Source organism: Muscardinus avellanarius, assembly GCF_963383645.1.
Source record: "Muscardinus avellanarius genome assembly, chromosome: 12".
In the NCBI taxonomy this organism is placed as follows: Eukaryota; Metazoa; Chordata; class Mammalia; order Rodentia; family Gliridae; genus Muscardinus; species Muscardinus avellanarius.
Window position 1 is genome coordinate 14,287,455 of NC_137798.1, and position 20,319 is coordinate 14,307,773.

The 20,319-nt window shown below is 44.9% G+C and overlaps 1 protein-coding gene across 1 annotated transcript in view; it reads right to left on the bottom strand.

The window, feature by feature from the left end:
• STARD9 (StAR related lipid transfer domain containing 9) overlaps positions 1 to 18,961 on the bottom strand; it is a gene marked incomplete at both ends in the record, with an annotated part of 84,521 nt that extends 65,560 nt beyond the window's left edge. Inside the window, 3 exons of the mRNA XM_080707039.1 lie at positions 8,879 to 8,995; positions 10,363 to 10,432; positions 18,915 to 18,961. Coding sequence (XP_080563165.1) covers positions 8,879 to 8,995; positions 10,363 to 10,432; positions 18,915 to 18,961 — 234 coding nt within the window. The remainder of the gene's footprint in view (positions 1 to 8,878; positions 8,996 to 10,362; positions 10,433 to 18,914) is intronic.
• Between the last annotated feature and the right edge of the window lie 1,358 nt (positions 18,962 to 20,319).

Below are 20,319 nucleotides of genomic sequence, written 5' to 3' on the forward strand. Positions count from 1 at the left end.
CCTTCTACCTCTGGGCTACACTCCCAGACCTATTTTTACATTTTTTTATTTGGAAACAGGGTCTCCTAAGCCAGCGCGCGTGGCTGGCTTCGAACCTGCGCGATCCTCCTGTCTCTGCCTCCCAAGCGCGGGGATTACAAGCGTGCGCCACCACGCCCGGCTTTATTCTTTATTTTGAAGCAGGGTTTCACTGAGTTGCAGAGGGCCTCACTAAGTAGCTAAGGCTGGCCTTGAACCACGATCCTCCTGTCTCAGTCTCCCAACTGCTGGGATTACAAGCATGCACCACCATGTCCGGCAAGTGTTTTAATTTTCTTTCTTTCTTTCTTTCCTTCCTTCCTTCCTTCCTTCCTTCCTTCCTTCCTTCCTTTCTTTCTTTGTGGTACTTGGGGTAGAACCCAGGGACTTTTCTACCTCTGAGCTATACTCCCAGACCTATATTATAATTTATTTGGGAACAGGGTCTCACTAAGTTGCTGAGAGCCTCACTAAGTAGCTGAGGCTGGCTTCCAACCTGTGCGATCCTCCTGTCTCAGTCTCCCAACTGCTGGGATTACAAGCGTGCGCCACCACGCCCAGTGAGCATTTTAATTTTAAAATAGATTCCCAGTAGAATAGGAACAACTGCTTTCCACAAAGGGCCGGGCAGCTTCTTGTGACTCAGTCTGGATTTGTTTTGAACAGCTACTTACAGTTCCCTTGGTGGGCAGAGCTGAGCTAATACCTCATGGAAAGTTTTACAAACACGCAGGCACCCGACCACAATCCACATGAACAGAGAACTCCTGCTCCAGCAGACGCTCCTCTCACCACGGGGAAGGAAAGTTAGTTTACCAAGTGGAGATGCTGGTCCCAGGAAGAATTGTAACCAGATTTAGAGAAGAGATTTTCAAATTTAGTTCAACTCTTAGAAAAACGTGTGGGTATTGCTTCTCTCTCTCCTGTGACCATGTTTATCACAGGAGCCAAGCCACAGCACCTAGGAACTCACATTTCTAACTACTGGGTGGACGTTGCATTGGGCACTTTAATAATTATTTCATTCTCTCTTCCTGATAACTTTTTGAGGCATATATTGCTATCACTGATAAAACCAGAATGCAAAGAGGTTAGGTAAACTGTCCCAAGTAAACCAGGCCTAACTTCAGAAGGTCAGCAGATGACTTTCATATAGATGCTAGCCAGATAAAATGCAGGCCCAGTGTGAAGGAAAGCTTTGGCTGCAAGTGCAAATATTAACAAAGAGTAAGTAGAAACACTTTCTGGACCAACAAGGATCTGTCTTAAGGGGCAAGGCAGGTATATGATCGCTTACCTTTCCCACTCACTATATATTTTTTGTTCTCTCTCTCTCTTCTTCCCCCATTTTCTCTATCTTCCCCTTTTCTTTTTTTCCCATTTTATGCTGTAGCATAGTGAAGATGAACTTTGTATTCAGATGAAACTGTTCAAATCCAGGACTGACTTTTTTTTTTTCCAGTACTGGGGATGGAACCTAGAAGCTTCTACCTCCGAGTGACACTGCCAGCCCTATTTTTTATTATTTATTTTGAAACACAGTCACTGAGTTACAAAGCGCCTCACTTAGTAGCTGAGGCTGTCCACGAACAGTGATCCTCCTGTCTCAGCCTCCCGAATGCTGGGATTGCAAGCGTGCGCCACCACGCCCGGCTTTAACTGACTTTTTTTGTGTATGTATATGGTGCTGGAGGGTGAACCCAGAGCCTTGTACATGGCAGGCACGCCCTCTGCCACTGAGCTATATCCTTAGTCCTTTTTAAAATTTTAATTTTGAGACAGAGTCTCACTCCTGCTCAAGTGTATTATGTTTGGGTGACTGTGTGTTTGTAAAATATTCTACAAGGAGTTGCCCATCCTGGCCTCAAATTTGTAATCTTCCCGCCTCAGTCTCCCAAATTGTTGAGATTACAAGTGTACACCACCATACCTGACCCAGGACTTACTTCTTATTGTGTGACTTTGGCAGTTTATGTAACATCTCTACGCCTAAATTTCATCAACTATAAAAAAAAAAAAAACAGGTGTAGTGGTACACACCCATACTTGGGAGGCTGAGATATAAGGATGGCAGGTTCAAGGCCAGCCTGGGCAACTTAGTGAGACCCTGTTTCAAAATAAAAATAAAATTAAAAAAAGGCTAGGGTATCATTCAGAATTGGAATGCCCCTGGGTTAAACCCTCAGCACTCTCTCAAAAAAGAACTAACATCCTCTACCCTTTGGGGAGTTGAAAGGATTAAATCAGGTGATGTGTGTAAAGAGACGGCCAGGTCGCCAGCTAACCGGGCTGGCAGGGATGGTAGCTTTGAGCATCAGCGAGGCCCAGTACAAATGACCCAATTCAGCACTGGACAATCTTGCTCTGCCACTTGCTGGCCAGTCTTGTAATCTTTTTGCACCTTAGTTTCCTTACCTTTAGTAGAATAAACATAGATTTAATAGAAATCAAATTAAGTAGCCGGGCATGGTGGCACATGCTTATAATCCCTAGTACTTGAGAGGCTGAGACAGGAGGATCGCGGTTCGCAGCCTGCCTCAGCTGCCTAGTGAGGCCCTTGGCAACTTTATGAGACCCTGTTTCAAAAATAAATAAATAAATAAAGCGGGGGGGGGGTATAGCTCTGAGGTAAAATGTCCTTGGGTTCAATCCCCAGTGTATACACACACACACACACACACACACACACACACACACACACACACTCAAATTGAGTGATCAACATTTAAGTTGCATTTGGTCATCAACAGGCAGTTAACAATTAAAACTGCCTCTCGGGGCCTTTCACAGCTCTCCTGTCCTCTAGCAGGCCAGAGCTGTTGATGCCTAATCTATTTATTCAGGTTTATCACCACTAAGGCCTGGAAATGACAAAGCACTACAAATTTTAACCTTTAACCTATTTTTTTTTTTTTTTTTTTTTTTTTTTGGTGGTACTGGGGGAGGAACCCAGGGGCCTTCTACCTCCAGGCTACATTCCCAGACCTATTTTAAACTTTATTTGGAAACAGGATCTCTTAAACCAGCACTGCTGGCTTCAAACCTGCGCGATCCTTCTGTCTGTGCCTCCCAAACGCAGGGATTACAAGTGTGCGCCACCACGCCTGGCCTAACCTTTAACCTATATTTTGAGGCTATAAAATAAATATACAAAGAGGCAGGTAGAATAATATAAAGCAATGAAAAGACCGCCTTAAGGAAGCATGAGCCTAGTCCTGTTTGGACATTAGTTGCCTATACAATCCTGTATAAGTTATATGTAGCTTTATCGGGATCTAGGGAGCTGGCCTAGGTTAGAGAGAAGTATCGAGGTCTTGCTGACCGTCACTCTTGAGGGACGCCACTGGCATTAGTCCACAGAAGCCAGGAGTGCGGCTGTACGTTCCCTAATGTACAAGACAAGACTACCACAACCAAGAACTGTCTGGTCAAATTGTCAGTAGTGCTGAGCCCGAGAAACCCTGGCCTAGATGACTTCCAAGTTCCCCTCAGCTCTAACAAACCAGGAGACTGATGAAGCCAGACATGGTGGCAGGTGCCTGCAATCCTACACGTGGAGGATCACAGGTTTGAGGAGAGCCTCAACAAATATCAGGACTCTCAGAAACCCAGTGGTATCATTTCCAAACAAAAATTAAAAAGGGCTAGGGTCGTAGCTCAAAGGCAGAATGCTGCAGAGAGGAAGAACTAGACAACACCTAAATTCTTCCCCTCCCAAGTCCTGCGATTTGTGTGTGTGCGGGTCTGGGGATGGAACCCACGGGCATTCCACCTCCAAGCTACACCCCAAGCCCTATTTTGTATTCTTAATTTTGAAACAGGGTCTTACTAAGTTGCAGAGGGCCTCACTAAGTAGCCGAGGCTGTCCGTGAACCACCATCCTCCTGTCTCAGCCTCCCTAATGCTGGGATTACAAGCGTGCGCCACCACGCTCACCCGGCTCAAGTCCTGCGATTTTAAGACAATCTGCCTCTCCCAGCCTCTGGTGGCCTCAAAGCCATAGTGATTAGGGTTAAGTCTGGGCTCTGATTTCTGTGTTAAAGCAATGATTCCTCCCACCCCCACCTACTGAATCAGGCAGCTATGAGTCCCGCCCCCCTTCTGGAAGCTCTGGCCCTACTCCAGCCAGTGACAGAGAGTCCCTTCCTTCTCTCCTTCCTGACTCCTCTTGGGACCAATGAGAGCTCAGATAATTAATAAACAGGCCAGAACGAACCTCAGGAGACACTGGTTTTATCTGGCCGCGCAGGCTTCCTGTAGGGTTCCCATGTGATCTTTCCATGAACTTTCAAATCAGCAGCAGAAGGTTCATATTTAGAAAGTCCCCCAAAGCCTTTTGGGGTTCCACTGGATTACTTAGACAATTAAGCTACATAGATGCAAAACCTGAGCCCACAGAAAACTTATATCCAAGCTGTTGATACTAATAAACATATCTAAGTTTTAACACAACACGCCTTCCAAGAATACTATCTATCGAACGTTAGATAAAACGGCTAGTTCTTCTGCATGCATGTTACAGTCGTCGGTATACCATGGTCAGGAAAGTCGGAAGCGGCTATCACAATGCTCATATTTTCTGCTAATAGGAAGATCACTATTAGCTGGGTGTGATGGCACATGCCTGTAATCCCAGTCCTTGGGAGGCTGAGACACAATGACTGCAGGTTCAGGACAGCATGCAGTAACTCAGCAAGACCCTGTTTAAAAAAGAAAATAGGACTGCGAGTGTGGCTCAGAGGTAGAATGCCCCTGGGTTCAATCCCCAGTAATACACCACACACACACACACACACACACACACACACACACCCCACCATCTTCTGTACCACAAATGTGATCACAGTAGTGGACTGCTGTAGGAGTCCCATCCTCTTATTGAGATATTGAGAGTCAATATTCCTTCAATTCAATTCCTTTCCTTCCTCACTGTTTTTGTTTTTGTTTGTTTTTGTTTTTGTTTTTGTTTTTCAGTGCTAGGGATGGAACCCAGGGGGATTATAACCTCCACCCTATACACCCAGACCTATTTTTTTCTTTATTTTGAAACAGTGTTTTACTAAATTGCAGAGGGCCTCACTGAGTAGCTGAACCTGGCTGTGAACCTGCGATCCTCCTGTCTCAGCCTCCCAAGTACTGGGATTACAAGTGTGTGCCACCACTACTGGCGTCTCCCTGCTCTTTTTAAAAGACTGTTTTTAGTTTTTGTACTGGATGTTGAACCCCTGGGGCATCCTAGCTATACCCTCAGCCCTATTTTATTTTTTATTTTGAAACAGGGTCTTGCTAAATTGTTGAGGCTGGCCTTAAACCTGTGGCCATCCTGGGATTATAGGTGTTTGCTACCCTGCCAGGCTTTTTGGAAGGGTTTTTCAGAACTGGGGATTGAAGCCAGCGGCATTCTACCTCCAAGCTATACTCCCAGACCTATCTTTTATTCTTTATTTTTTGAAACAGGGTCTAAGTTGCAGAGGGCCTCATTAAGTAGCCGAGGCTGACCGCAAATCTGTAATCCTCCTATCTCAGCCTCCCAGGTGCTGGGATTACAATTGCGTACCACCACATCCGGCTTCTTGGAAGATTTCAGCGGAAGGATTACAAATGCCAGTAACCAGATACCTTACACACATTGAGTGCTGGGGTAAAAAACAAGGGCCACAAAGCAAGCTTGGACCCGCAGTGTCCTCCTATTCCACAGGATCAAGGAGACTTGGTAGAAGTCAGGTAATGTCCACGTTTATCTTTTCTGTTGTTTTCTTTGGCAAACACATTGATTTTAGAAAGATAGGGTATTCATATTTTAACAGAATGAGCCCATGGAGACAACAAATCTCAGTTTTCTAGGGTCTTGTTTCCATGTTGCCAAACAGAAGGGATGAATGGGAAAATTATACAACCATAGTTCAGAACTACCCAGTCACTATAGCAGTCCATGTTAGCTGAAGATCAATGCTGTCTCCCCTGAGTGACTCAGACCTAATATTGTTTCTTTGATATAATTAGAAAAAATTCACAAAAGACTAAAATACTTGGCAGAAACAGACTTTAGTTTCTTTTTTCTTTTTGTACTAGGGATGGAACCCAGAGGCATTCTACCTCCAAGCTGCACTCCCAGCACGATATTATTATTATTACTTCCTTTTTATTTTTGGTGGTACTGGGGTTCCTGGAAACCCTTCTACCTCTGGGCTATACTCCCAGACCTATTTTTATACTTTTTAAAACTTGGAAACAGGGTCTCCTAAGCCAGCATGGCTGGCTTCGAACCTGCGCGATCCTCCTGTCTCTGCCTCCCAAGAACGAGGATTACAAGCGTGTGCCACCATGCCCAGCTTTTATTTCTTATTTAGAAACATGGTCTAAGTTGCTGATATCCTTGCTAAGATGCCAAGGCTGGCTTTGAACTTGCGGTACTCTTGACTCAGCCTCCCAAGTACTAGGATTACAAGCATGTGCCACCATGCCCAGCTAGACTTTAGCATTATTCAAAGGTATGTATACTTATAGGCAATGTCTGTCCAGGTCTCCCCCAAAATATTTTCATTTCTAAAGGTACTTTGTAAGGAAATATTCCTATAGTGTTATTTTCTTTCATATGCACGTATTATGACACTAAAAGATGAAAGGCCAAGTAATTGTTTTTTATTTTTCTAGTTGTTTATTTGCAGTATTGCGGACTGAACTCAAGGGCATTCTACCTCCAAGCTGTATCCAACCCCATTTTTTTCTTCTTTTTTTGCAGTACTGAGGATGGAACCCGAGGCATTCTACCTCCAAGCTACACCCCAGACCTATTTTTTATTCTTTATTTTGAAACAGGGTCCCATTAAGTTGCGGAGGGCTCCACTAAGTAGCTGAGGCTGGCTGAGAACCTGTGTTCCTCCTGTCTGAGCTTCCCAAGTGCTGGGATTATGTGTGCCACCATGCCAGGTTTCCCCAGCCCCCCCCCCCCCCGCATCCTTTTTTGTTGGCAGTACTAGGGATTGAACCCAGGAGCATTGTACCTCTGAGCTACACCCCCAGCCCTATTTTTTAGGTGTTTTTTTTTTTTTTTTTTTTTTTTTTTGAAACAGGGTCTCACTGAGTTGCAAAAGGCCTCGCTAAGTAGCTGAGGTTGTCGGTGAACCACAATTTTCTGGTCTCAGCCTCCTGAATGCTGGGATTACAAGCATGCGCCACCAAGCCCGGGTCCCAGCCCTATTTTTTATTCTTCATTTTGAAACAGAGTCTAAGTTGTGGAGGGGCTCGCTGAGTATATAGAGCCTATGACCATCCTCTCTCAGCCTAAGTACTGGGATTACAAGCGTGTATTACAACACCCCACTTCATTTTTCTAATTTTAAGGATAGACATTCTGGGGTGAGGAATGTTGCCTGGGCTCATAGAATTAAGTGAGGCAAGGCTAACTGGCCATCATGGGACTAAAAGCATGGCTTTCAGTAGTGCCCAAACCAAGATAATACTGCTGATTCCCAGAAATAGACAAGTCCTGTAGATGCGCTGGCCAGACCTCCAGATGCCGTGGTAACCTGAGAGGAAGCTAAGAAGAACTCTAAGGCACAGGAAAGTACCCGACAGCTCAGCTGGTAAGACATGGCTGGTTCTTCCATAGGACTGTTTGCCTCCTACATGCGTGGTCGGCTGGCAGACTAGCAGCCCAGCCCTTGCACACTCTGCCTCGGAGCCTGAGCCCCAGGTCAACACTCGAATAAGATACTGGCCTCCAGGATTACTGGACACTTCTGCAGCACACAGCTCAAGGCCATATTTGAGGTAAGCCCCCTTCGCCTCTCATAGGATCAGAACACTACCTGAGCTAACTTACACCTGCCTGAATTATGCTGAGGCCCAATATCCATGCCAATATCCACGCCCGGGGCAAGCAATCTTTTCTGATCTTCTTTGCTCTTTCAGGAGCTCATGCTTTTTTGTCTTGTGTTTCTCAGACCACGACATTAACTTCTGACCAAAATGCCATAAATAAGAAATAGCAGCTGGGCATGAGGCACACGCTTGTAATCCTGGTACTTAGGAGGCTGAGACTCCTAGGAGAATCCCAAGTTTGCAGCCAGCTTCAGCTATATAGTGAGGCCATCTACAACTTAGTTAAGACCCTGTTTCCAAATAAAGAATAAAACTTAGGGCTGCCCAGAGGTAGAATTCCCCTGAGTTGAATTCCTAGTAACGAGAGAGAGAGAGAGAGAGAGAGAGAGAGAGAGAGAGAGAGAGAGAGAGGAGACGAGTAAGCTAGAGAGCCAGGGCCCAGAGTTCATGCTAATTTACCAATACCTACTGAGTGATGAAGAACTGAGAAAATATGCAATAAGATTACATTAATTTGGAAATAGGGTCTATGTTGCTGAGGCTATCCTTCAACCTGTGATCCTCCCGTCTCAGCCTCCCAAGTTTTAGGATTATAGGTGTGATCCACCATATTCATCTTGTCACTGGTCTTTTTCTATCTTTTCTTGGTGGTACTGGGGGTGGAACCCCTAGGCTTTCTACTTCCGGGCTATACTCCCAGACCTGTTTCATATTTTATTTGGAAACAGGGTCTCACTAAGTTGCTGAGAGCCTCACTGAGTAGCTGAGGCTGGCTTTGAACCTGTGCGATCCTCCTGTCTCAGCCTCACAGCGCTGGGATTACAAGCGTGCGCCACCACGCCTAGCTGTCACTGGTCTTTTGATGTACTGGAGTTTTTTCCTTCTGAAAACCCATCAATTTGTATTAAAATTTTCTTAAAGTTTAAAGTAACAGAATATTTCCAATCTGTGCAATTATGCCATAATAACCTTTAAAGTATCTTTACAATAAACATTAAGAAGAAAGTTGAAGAGAGTAAAGAAAAAATGACATTACCACATCCTGAGATGCATACTGAGGGTCCTCTGGGTTGACAGACCAGTAGCAGTAATCAAAGCTAAATGCTACAGTCTTCTCCCGGGAATCTCTGAAACCATCTAGTCGATTATCCACCTAAAATCAAAAACAGAATTCAGTATCTTCCATATCACTGTATCAGAAGCTGGACAGTGGCACTTGACTACTTTGTACTATAACAGAAAGACCTATGCTGGTCGTGAGAATGCTTATGATATTGGCAAAAGAAAAAAAGATAACATTTTGTTTCCATCTCAATAAGTACAAATAAAGCCCCAAAGAGGTAAATGCGTATGTTATAATCTCCTGTATCTGCCCACAGATGCACCAAGTGTGTGAGATATAGAGCAGTCAGGAGAGAAAGCCTCTCTCCCTCTCGGCACCATTGGCATTATCATTTCTTCTCTGCCTACATGAGTAACTGAACACCTAGGCCCAGTAGGTTTCATCAACCTGGAACGTTCACTAAGGTGTCTAGGGTATTCATCCCAAGTGAATTAGAAACCTAGACAAGAAAGCCAGGAAAAATATAACCACCCAAGGTAGATGAGGGTAGAGCCAGAATTGGAATTAGTGATCTCTGAATACTGAGGAGAATGACATTCACAGAAATGCCTTGTCTTCGTATTTAAAATTTTGTTTCACGCTGGGCGTGGTGGCGCACGCTTGTAATCCCCGCGCTTGGGAGGCGGAGACGGGAGGATGGCGCAGGTTCGAAGCCAGCTGCGCACGCTGGCTTAGGAGACCCTGTTTCCAAATATAAAAAATAGGTATGGGAGTGTAGCCCGGAGGTAGAAGGGCTTCCAGGAACCCCAGTACCACCAAATAAATAAAATAAAATAAAATAAAATTTTGTCTCATCACAGGAAAAGATAACCTGACACAAGCCATCAAAAACTACAGAAGAATAGCTGGGCGTGGTGGCGCACGCTTGTAATCCCAGTATCCGGGAGGCTGAGACCGGAGGATCGCAGTTCGCAGACAGCCTCAGCGATTTAGTGAAGCCCTCCACAACTTAGTGAGACTAAGAATAAAATAAAAACAATAAAAAATAGGGCAGGGGTGTAGCTCAGAGGTCGAGTACATCCCAGCCTTTCTTTTTATCATTATCATTCTGAGGCAGGGTCATGCTGAGTTGCCTAGGCTGGCCTCAAACGTGTGACTCTCCTGCCTCAGCTTCCTAGGGAGGACACTGGGAATATAGGCATGAGCCATGGTGCCAGCATGAGCCATGGTGCCAGCGCTGTATCCTACTTGACAGAACCGAGGCTACGGCAGCCATGTCCCCTGCGCTTCTTTTCTGGCTTATGTTTTGAGTTGCTTTCCAGTTGCTCCAAGATCTTCCCACAATCCCCCAAAGACCTTCCCTTCCATACTCTACACACATTCACGGACTCATGTTCACTCCAGAGGCTCCTGCAATGCTACGGTCGTCAGTGGAAAACAATTCTAGTAAGGCTCACCTTTAAATTCTTGATTTTCGCCACTCTGTCATCAACTTCCACAATAATTCTTCCCCCTTCCTTGGTCTCCCTAGAATTAAGGCACAAATTCATATGAAAAGAGACACTTTATAGAGAGAGTATATATGTAATATATATTTTAGCTGGGCATGGTGGCATACACTTGTAATCCCAGTTCTCTCTTGAGATGCTGAGAACATATTTTCTATCCTTTTCCAACTCTGGTATAAGGATTCAGAATCAAAGACAAGATCCTTAAGTGTCTATGTTGAAGCTATCCCGCAACACTGCTTACAACTGACTGAGGAATGAACAAACAGGTTCATTACTTAGGGTCCAAGTCTGCTTGGTTGGTTGGTTGGTTGTGGTTACTAGTGATTGAACCCAGATGTGCTTTACCACTGATCTAGCTCCCAGTCCTTGGTATCAATTCTTTTCATTTTGAGAGGGTGTCTCCCTAAATTGCCCAGCTGGGCTTGAACTTGTGTTCCTCCTGCCTTAGCTTCCCACACCTGGGACTGCAGGTGTGTGCCACCACTCCTGGCTGAATTAGTTTTTTTTTTTTTTTTTTTTTGCGGGTCTGGGGGTGGAACCCAGGGGCATTTGACCTCCGAGCTATACCCCCTGCCCTATTTTTTATTTTGAAAACCGGGTCTCACTGTGTTGCAGAGGGCCTCACTAAGTAGCTAAGGCTGACTGCAAACCGCGATCCTCCAGGTCTCAGCCTCTCGAATGCTGGGATTACAAGCGTGCCCACCACGCCCGGCTGAATTAAAGGTTTTAAACAGGAATGAATCTAAAGGGCAGAGTTAATTCAAATTTTTAGTAGTGGAGAATAAGAAATAGCAATAAGCTCCATTAAAACAAGTTGTCCAGAGAGATTTTATGTAGTTTGAGAACCAGTGTCCTGGAGAGGACAGAACCAAGTTGTTACCACTTGTTATTCATTTATAAAACTTCTTGATGAGCCGGGCGTGGTGGCTCGTAATCCTAGTATGTGGGAGGCAGAGAGAGGAGGGTCACAGGCTTGAGGACAGCCTCAGCAAGTAGCGAGACTGTCATCAACCTAGAGAAACTGTTTCCAAATGAAATGAAATCGGTCTGGGTTACTGCTCAGAGGTAGAATGCCTCTGCATTCAGTCCCTAGTACAAAAAACTAAAAAATGTTTTCATTCTTTGTAATTTTTTATATTTTACTGGTGCATTCTAGTCTCACCTCATCATGCAATTCACACTGATGGTGACATACATGCACGCAGCACTTGGTGGGCTTTCCTCTGGCGGCTCTCCACTCCCCTTCCCTATAGATGGTACTGAGATGACACTGGGATTCTCACAGGCGCGCACGATGTTAACTGAAGGGTCCCCTCGCTGGTTCCCCCCTCCCCTCCTTCTCATAGAGCACCTCTCTGGCTCCACTCCAGTGTCCCCTCTGTTACCCGATGTCCTCTGGTATCCCAACCCTTCCCGGGCTTCTGTGTATGAGAAAAGCACGGCCCTTCACCTTCTGTGACTGGCAGATCTCACTTACCACTCTGTTCTCCAGGCCATCCATTTCCCTGCAAATCACATTTTGTTCCTGATTGCTGAGTAGAATTCCATCATGTGTATAGCCCATAAACTAGTAATCCATTTACCTGTTAATGGTATTCCACTTTTTATTTTTGAAAGATATTTGGGAAATATGTTCTCAGCATCTTGACTTTCCATCCTCCTATCTCAGCCTCCCAAGTACTGAGATTACAGGGTGTGCCATCATGCCGGGCTAGAAACCAATTTTTTCTTTGGTAGTCAGGATTGAACCCAGAGGCATTCTACCTCTGAACTACACCCCAGTCCTGTTTTTTGTATGTATTTACTTATCTTTGAAACAATGTCTCACTAAGTTTTGGAGAGCCTCACTAATTTGCTGAGGGTGGCTGCAAACCTGCGATTCTCCTGTCTCAGCCTTCCAAGTACTGAGATTACAAGCACGCATGTCTTTAAAAAACTTTTTAAAAATACAGTTAAATACGGGGCCAGTGGAATCAAAACAGTTACTAAAATCAATGGTTAATACATTTTGTTTATGTGTGTGTGGTAATGGGGATTAACCCAGGGGTATTCTACCACTGAGCTTCTCCAGTCTTTTATTTTTTTCTTTTTTGGCAGTACTGGGGATGGAACCCAGGGGCATTCTACCTCTGCGCTACACCCCCAGCCCAATATTTTTTTATTCTTCATTTTGAAACAGGGTCTCACTGAGTTGCAAAGGGCCTCACTAAGTAACTGAGACTGGCTGCGAACCAGGATCCTTCTGTCTCAGCCCCCTGTATGCTGGGATTACAAGTGTGTGCCACCACGCCAGGCTTTTTTCTTTATTAATATATATATATATATATATATATATATATATATATATATATATATATATATAATTTTAGTGGTACTGGGGTTCCTGGAAGCCCTTCTACCTCCGGGCTACACTCCCAGACCTGTTTTATATTTTTTTTAAATTTGGAAACAGGGTCTCTTAAGCCAGCGAGGCTGGCTTCGAACCTGTGCGATCCTCCTGTCTCCACCTCCCAAGTGCAGGGATTACAAGCATGCGCCACCATGCCTGGCTTTTTTCTTTATTTTGAAACAGGGTTTCACTAAGTTGGAGAGGGCCTCACTAAGTAGCTGAGACTGGCCACAACCCTCCAATCCTCCTGTCTCAGCCTGCCAAGTGCTGGGATTACAAGGCTTTCAACACACCACACACAGATTTTGACTTCAATTTAAATAAATTAATATATTAGGAAATAAACTGCTTTGGCTCAAAAGTCTGCTTCAATTTTTAACCTTCTTAAGTGAATATAGTTTCTCTCTTCTGGTCGGTTTTAGCTGAGCACCACAGCCACTAGTGATGCCCAGGGAGAGTAACTATAATTACTTTTAATCATGTTGGTTTTGCGATGGTTATACATATTAAATTGTTAGCCCACAGACATACATCTGAAAATTATAACATGAATGTATTTTTATCTTATTCTATTAATCAATTAGATTATAAATAAAATTATAAAGGGAGCACATATACCAGGCATGGTGGTGCATGCCTGTGATCCCAGTACTTGGGGAGGCTGAGACAGGAGAATTGCAGGTTCCTCAGCAACTTAGCAAGACTCAGCAAACTAGAAAGACCCTGTTTCACAATGAAAAGGTGAGCTGGGCTGGGAGTGGTGGCACACACTTGTAATCCAAGCACTTGGGAGGCTGAGACAGGAGGCTCGCACAAGTTCAAAGCCAGCCTCAGCTACTGATGAGGCTCTCAGCAACTTAGTGAGACCCTGTTTCCAAATAAATTATAAAATAGGGCTGGGGGTGAAGCCTGGAGGTAGAACGCCCCTGGGTTCTACCCTCAGTACCACAAAAAAAGAAAAGAAAGAGAGAGAGAGAGACAGAGAGAGAGAGAGAGAGAGAGAGAGAGAAAGAGAGAGAGAGAGAGAAGAGAGAGAAAGAAAGAGAGAAAGAGAGAAAGAGAGAAAGAAAGAAAGAAAGAAAGAAAGAAAGAAAGAGAGAAAGAGAGAAAAGGTGAGCTGGGTGTGGTAGCACAGGTTTGTAATCCTAGCATTCGGAAGGCTGAGACCGGAGGATCGCAGTTCGCAGACAACTTCAGCTACTTAGTGAGGTCCTTTACAACTCAGTGAGACCATATTTCAAAATAAAGAATAAAAAATAGGGCTGGGGTATAGCTCCGAGGTAAAATGCCTCTGGATTCTATCCTAAGTACTGAAAAAAAAAAAAAAGAAAGAAAAGAAAAGGGCTGGGGATATGGCTCTGATGTAGAATGCCCCTGGGTTCAGTCCTCCAATAAATAAATAGATATATAATGGAGCACATACAAGTCATTCTTAAGAGGAAATTCCCTACATTTAAAAAAAATTTTATTGGTTCATTATATTCATACATCATATGGGGTAAAAAAAACTTGTGTGTACATACATGTACACATCACCGATTTAACCCCTACCGCATTCCCACCCCATTCCCTCCCCATCCCTCCTTCCCTTGCTTGGCTTAGTGGTTGACTTCAATAAATTTCCTACATTTTAAAGTTACTGGTGGCCGGGCGTGGTGGTGCACGCTTGTAATCCCTGCGCTTGGGAGGCGGAGACAGGAGGATGGCAGGTTCGAAGCCAGCCGTGCGCGCTGGCTTAGGAGACCCTGTTTCTAAATAAAAAAACATAAAATAGGTCTGGGAGTGTAGCCCGGAGGTAGACGGGCTTCCAGGAACCCCAGTACCACCAAAAAAAAAAAAAAAAAAAAAAAAAAAAAAAAGTTACTGGTGATACTGGTGATTGAAATCAGAGGCATTCTACCTTTGTGCTACCTCCCCAGCCCAATTTTTCTTATTTAGAAACAAGAATCTCACTAGATTTATGAGTCTCACTACTTGCTGAACCTGAGATCCTATGTTAGCATCCCAAGTACATGATTACAATCTCACTAAATTGTGGAGGGCCTCGCTGCCACGACCCTGCCTCCCCTGGAGTCTGCGTGACCCTGCACGCGTGACGTGGCACACTTCAAGGAAAGCAGCCCCGAGGAAGGATGGCTCCTGGTCAGACTTCTCCCTGTTTTGGGGTGTTCTTTTGTAGCTATTGTTCTTTTGGTAATGATTCTATTAACTTTTCACACAAATGGCTCCGGTGATATAGAACGAGCTCCTGAAATCAGGACTGTGGGAGGAACTGATTCCGTGGAAGATAAATTTTCTGGTAATATGTTTGAGCTCTCAGATGCCCCCTGCCTCGCTCCAAGCTATAATAAAATTGGCTAGAGAAGAAAAAGGGAATTTCATCACATTAGTGGGTATATTACAACAGCAAGAAATACTTTAGGAAAGCCCAAAAAGAGAACTTAGTCATACAAAAAGCTTAAGCAGTTAGAAGGACTGCTTAAGAACATTATTGGGAATGGGCTGCGGCAACCCCCTAGGGAGAAAAAAGCTCATCAGTACCATTTACTGGAGACAGGGGATAGATGAGGTAAATGAACTTAGAGAAGTTCTTCGATGGATAGGAAATCAACTGGTAAAAACACAGCATGTAGGTTTTTATTCTCAGTTAACTCCCCTTTCCCATCCTGATTGGCAAATAGCTTTTCTTTTACCAATTACTATGGCAGGCAAACCTGCCAATCATTTTTGCTTCTTGTTTTAGATTAATTATGAGAATATTGTACTTGGTTAGCAAGATAAGGGAGGTTTGAAGTAGCTTATCTTCAGCTGTTCTTTAACTTCAGAGGCCACCCAGATTTCTTTATTAGACCTATATGAGATGTGATTAAATACAATATACATTGCTTTTAAAGTTCTTTTTCCTTTGACAAAATTAATGTTTTAAGACACTAGTGATGCTTATGATGTTGTGGATTTCTGTAGTAATCTATTATACATTTATTAAGTTGTGATCAAATGTGATATGCATTGTCTTTTAAATTTTATTCCTTTTGCTGGGCGTGGTGGCGCACACTTGTAATCCCCGCGCTTGGGAGGCAGAGACAGGAGGATCACGCAGGTTTGAAGTCAGCCACGCTGGCTTAAGAGACTCTGTTTCCAAAAATAAAACAGGTCTGGGAGTGTAGCCCAAAGGTAGAAGGGCTTCCAGGAACCCCAGTACCACCACCACAAAAAAAAAAAAAAAAAAAAAAAAAAAAAAAATATATATATATATATATATATATATATATTTTTTTTTTTTTTTTTCAGAACTAAGGTTTTAAGGTGCTAGTGATATTTACCTAATGTCTTATAATTCAATTATTAAGTTGGGGAAATGCAGAATGCAATACTTTAAAGTGCTCTTAACTTCATAAGGTTTAAAGTAACACTTAAGTCTTTTTAAGTGGGTTTTTTAATTGCTGATACTAGGCAGAGGAGGACATGGACAAAGCCTAAGGAACGGAAGGTTCCGAGAAAGAGTTAAAGGAGATTCTATGAAAGGTCGAATTCTCCAAAACTCTGGGTGTGACTCCTGTCCTTTCTGGAATTTGCCCTTTAAGGCCGCCCACCTGCAAGACCAAGGGGCTGGCCTTAATCCCAAGGTCTGGGGCTGATCTTAATCACAAAACCTGTGATGTTACAGGTCTTCCTTTTGTCTTGTTTATGATTGGTAATTCACATGTCCTTCACTTAATACCCCACTATTATTCTTTAGTATTTATACTTTTCTACTAGGAATTTCACTGGAGAAGGGTATAAGAATCTTGGTTTTGGAAAATAAATTTTGTCAGTTGCACAAGAGGCAATTGTCCGGGTCCGTCATTTCAGGTCTCTCCCTCCCAAGTCCCAGAGACGAATCTCCTAAGAATCTCCACATTTAGGACCGTAAATAGGGACTTGAAGGAACCCTGTACAAAAGAGGGAGGGGTCCGCTGCAGAAGCAGCAGCAAAAGTTGAATCCTTGCCCACTTTCCCAGACCCAGTCCCAACGGTCCTGCTGCTCCGGCCGAGCTGGTCCGTCGCACCTCGCTATAAGATGCTGAGGCTTGCTCTGAACCTGCAATCCTCCTCTCTCATGTACTGGGATTACAGGTGTTTGCCAGGCTGCATAGATTTATTTTTAAGGCACTTAAATTGGTAATTCATGTGGTAAGTATTGTTACACTAAATATAAAGACAAGGAAAACTCCATAGCAACAAAATCTATTTTTCTTTTTTTGTTCTCAGAGTTGACTGTTACTTTGTATTAAGAGTTTCCCAATAACAAAGCTATTAGCCCAAACAAAACATTACAATAAAAAGTGAACAAAATTCCAACTGAAACCACAAGTTCTGCTACTCTGAGGGTCTAGGACTAGACAGGAGGGAAGTAGTCTCCAACAACAAGACAACAAAGTAGAGAGCTCTCGGGTGGTGGAGAGGCAGGACTGGAGAGCGGCGGCAGGCGGGTGGAGAGTCTTGAAGCCATGTGGCCGCCTGGCGCTCTTGCCGTGCACACCCCGGCGGCTCAGCTCCTGGTGTATACTGCCTTGGCCCTCTCCTCTTGTTCCCTTCCTTGGACTCAAACCTCTTTAAGACATCACTCACCTCCTGAAGAACTGAGGTGAGTGGGGTATAAGTTCAGAGATCTTGGCTTCCTGTATCCCAGGGGGAAGTCAGGGGACCCTCAAAATCCTGCTGGTTACCTCTGTGTTGGGCACTGTGAAATGCTGCTGATAACCATCTTATGTCCTAGAAGTTTTAAAAACTTCTCAGATGATTCTGATATGTGCCTTCTGGTCCTAAAACATACTCTGCCAGTTTATTACCTGTCACTTACTTCTCTCAACATCAGTCCTCTCTCCACTAAAATGTATCCGTTTCCTAACAGCCTACATCCTGTTCTCTTGCTCTTCTTACTGGTAGAAGGCTCTTTGCACTTCCTCCACCTGTGAGCACTTTTTTTTTTTTTGGTGGTACTGGGGTTCCTGGAAGCCCTTCTACCTCCGGGCTACACTCCCAGACCTATTATTTTATATTTTTATTTGTTTTTTTTTAAGATTATTTAAAGAAGTTTATTAAAAAGATGGAAATACAGTAAATAGTTACAGCCCCATGCCAAAATGGCATGAGTGGGGAGGGTGGCCCGGGCCAACTCACCACTCCCCCTATATTTTTATTTGGAAACAGGGTCTCATAAACCAATGCAGCTGGCTTCGAACCTGCGCGATGCTCCGCACAGGGATCACAAGCGTGCGCCACCACGCTTTAAAAATTGTACATTTTTAAAAGCAGTTCAAGCTGGGCTTGTAATCCCAGTACCTGGGAGGCTGAGACAGGAGGATCACAGGTCAGTGGCCAGTCTCAGCAACTTAGAGAAGCCTTTAGCAACTTAGTGAGACGCTCCATTTCAAAACAAAAATAAATTAATAAAACAGGGCTGGGGTGTAGCTTGGAGGTAGAATGGCCCTGGGTTCAATCCCCAGTACTCTACACACACACACACACACACACACACACACCCTTCTGCAAAGCCTTCCTTGTCTTTTCAATTAGTAATGGAGCTGTGCGTGGTGACTGTAATCCCAGGACTTGGGAGGCTGACACAGGAGGATTGCAGGTTCGAGGACAGCCTCAGCAAGTACTTATCCTCTTCACCAACCTAGCGAGACCCTGTTTCAAATAAATAAAAATCATGTGGGAGTGTAGCTTGAACCTCTGGGCTCAATCTCCAGTATCACAAAATAAGTATATATATAATGAGTGGAAAATTAAGGAAAAAGAAGAAAATGTGTCTGGACACTGGATGCCTCCAGGGCTCAGGGGTGTAGGATCGGATTCATCCACGAGGAACCGAGCTCTGTAGACAGTGGCGGAAGGGGCCGGAGAAACGTCTTGCCAGCCCTGCCTTGGTCAGAGGCGCTGTTAAGCACAGGAGGACACCAGTTTCCCTGGACCTGTTTCTCTCTTACCGTCCAGTCTGCCTCTCACACAGGAAACCTCTCCTCAGCCCTGGGTGCTCCCGCCCGCCCCGCCCAGCTGCCAGGGAAGGTCCCTGGGGCGCGGCCCCCTGCTGCCGAGGTCCGCCCTCCCTCCTCCGACTCACCTCCTGCTGAGGGGCCGCACCCGCACGGCCACCCGCACGTGCGCCATGCTGCCACTGGACCGCGGGTGTGCGGGCCGGCCACAGCCCCAGCCCGGCCACAGCCGGCCACTGTCCCCGGCGCCTCCAGCCCCAAAGCCCGGGGGGGCGGGGCCTCCGAGCGCGGCCAATCCCGGGCCGGCAGGGTGCGCGGCCCCGCCCCCCGGAGCGAGGGGGAACTGGCCTTTGTTTTCAGACTCCACTGTCCCGTGGCTACAGGGTCAAAGTCAGGAAGTTTATAAAGGAACTTAATTATTCTCTGCTTCCCGCGTTGGCCTGAGCTGTCAATACTGTGGTTTAACTTTAGGGGCAAAAAAGTAACGGGCACAACTGATGTTTTTGCCATTCCCTGCATGGAGTTGCGATCCTCAGGTCTCAGCCTCCCGAGTGCTGGGATTACGTAAGATCTAAGTTTCTAGTATGCCAACTAGTGACCAACTTTGTAAGCATAACTTCCCAGGATAACTGGCCGGCTCTGACGCCCCTTTCTGCACACTTAGTGACAATCCCACAGGAATGATCACCAAAGATACCTCTTCAGAGTCAAGGAGCTCCTTCTGTTGGTTATGGTAGTTAGCATCTGTAATCTCAGTACTTGGAAGGCTGAGATAGAAGAATCACAGGTTCGAGGGCAGTCTCAGCAAATAGTGAGGCTCTCATCAAGCTAGTGAGACTCTTTCAAAATAAAAAATAAGGACTGGAGGTGTAGAATGCCCCTGGGTTCAATCTCCAGTACCACAACAAATTTAGAAACATGTACTTAGAAAAAAAGATGTATCAAAGCAGGTGTAGTGGCACATGCCTATAATCCCAGTATTTGGGAAACTGAGACAGGAGGATGGAGAGTTCAAGATCAGCCTCAGAACCAGGCATGGTGGCACACACTTGTAATGCCAGTACTTGGGAGTCTGAGAAAGGAAGAACACGAGGCTGGAGCCAGCCTCGGCAACTTAGTGAGACCCCGTTTCCAAATAAGGCCTAAAATAAGGCTGAGGGTGTAGCTTGGATACAGAATGCTCCCAGGTTCAATCCCCAGACCCAAAAAGAAAAGAAAGGTCTAGGGATATAGCTGGGAGAGAAAACACTCTGACTTAAGTTTCCCCCACTCCCAAAAAAGGGCTGGGGATGTGACTCAGCTGCAGAGTGCTTGCCTAGCATGTGGAAGACACTGGGTTCAATCCTTGATCTTTTTTTGCTTTACTGAAAACACAATGAAAAAGCCAGGTACAGCCGGATATGGTGGTGCACACTTTAATCCAGTACTTGGGAGGCGGAGACAGGAGGATCACAGGTTCGTGGCCAACCTCAGCTACTTGGTGAGACCCTGTTTCAAAAAAAAAAAAAGGGGCTGGGGGGTATAGCTCAGAGG